Below are 1,270 nucleotides of genomic sequence, written 5' to 3' on the forward strand. Positions count from 1 at the left end.
CGGAACTGAAATTTTTAATAACGCATTACGTAGCTACATAGAAAACAAGTAAATATTACAGTAATTAATTGTATTTTAATAAAAAATATTTAATTAAATTTTTAAAAGAATCGATTTTAAGACATACAGATCTTTGAAACATATAATTTATAAAATCAAATAACTTTTAAAATCAACTGGTGTAGATAATACAAAATTAGAAAAGGAATTAGATTAATTTTTGTTAGTATCAAATTTTATTGTATTATTTTAATTAAGTATACAAATCTGTAATCCATTATTATACAATTAATCGTAACATACACACATATACAGGATATCCAGTATTCAATGGTACTTAAAGCACTCGTGGGTAAAATGGTAGGATAACTTTTCGATTTAGTTTAGCCTCTATTTGTCCACGAGCTTTATCATTAAGTATTGGACACCCTATATATATATATTATTTGACTACGCGAGAAATTGATTTATTACTAGTCGACATATTGTTTAAATTAAAGACATCTTAAATCACTATATTTACGCAAAATTTATGTTTCTTTCTTTCGATGCAATCGAAAGACTATTATTATAAACATAAAATATTTTCTAGTATGGAGCAAGGATTAGGCCAACCGGATGCTTTATGGGAAGCAGTAAAGGCTCAAGTAAATAACGAAGGAGTAGATCCAAGCTTAAACATTGATGTAAAATCAGTAATGGATTCTTGGACTATACAAGCCGGATACCCCATTGTGACAATCAACGTCAATGACAACGGTATACTAAGTATTACTCAAAAACGCTTTCTTCTGAGAAATTTGGATAATATTGCTACGGAAAACATTTGGTCTGTTCCGCTCACGTTTACTACAAAAAGCCAAGCAGATTTTACTAATCTGATTCCGAAATATTGGCTGTCTGACAAAGAAAGCACCGCTTCTTACAAAATTAACCCGAATGAATGGGTTATATTTAATCTTCAATCATCAGGTTGGTACCGAAAAATGTTTTTAACAAGAATAACTTACAGAATTACTTGTGAATATAATATCTAATACGTTATTTATTAGATAATTACACTCGTATGTTAATTATTAAATCGTTATTAATTGATAGAATGAAATACATTAAAGGAAAATAATATTTTTTCTAATTTTGTATGTAATATATATTTAAAATATTAAACAAAAACTTTTACAATTAATATCATAAATTTTTTAAGATAAATATTTATGTAAATATTTTATTATAAAAACTAATTTTAATATTTTTATTACAGGCTTTTATC

General features: G+C 26.0%; 1 protein-coding gene across 1 annotated transcript; it reads left to right on the top strand.

Moving 5' to 3' along the window:
- Nucleotides 1-6: 6 nt before the first annotated feature.
- LOC105461081 (aminopeptidase N-like) lies at nucleotides 7-972 on the top strand (the record flags this gene model as incomplete). The annotated part of the gene is made up of 2 exons (XM_011707568.1): nucleotides 7-48; nucleotides 593-972. A coding segment is annotated over exon 2 (379 nt), but the record flags the coding sequence as incomplete, so codon positions are not given.
- Nucleotides 973-1,270: the final 298 nt, after the last annotated feature.

Source organism: Wasmannia auropunctata, unplaced genomic scaffold (genome assembly GCF_000956235.1).
Source record: "Wasmannia auropunctata unplaced genomic scaffold, wasmannia.A_1.0 LD309651.1, whole genome shotgun sequence".
Classification (NCBI taxonomy): Eukaryota; Metazoa; Arthropoda; class Insecta; order Hymenoptera; family Formicidae; genus Wasmannia; species Wasmannia auropunctata.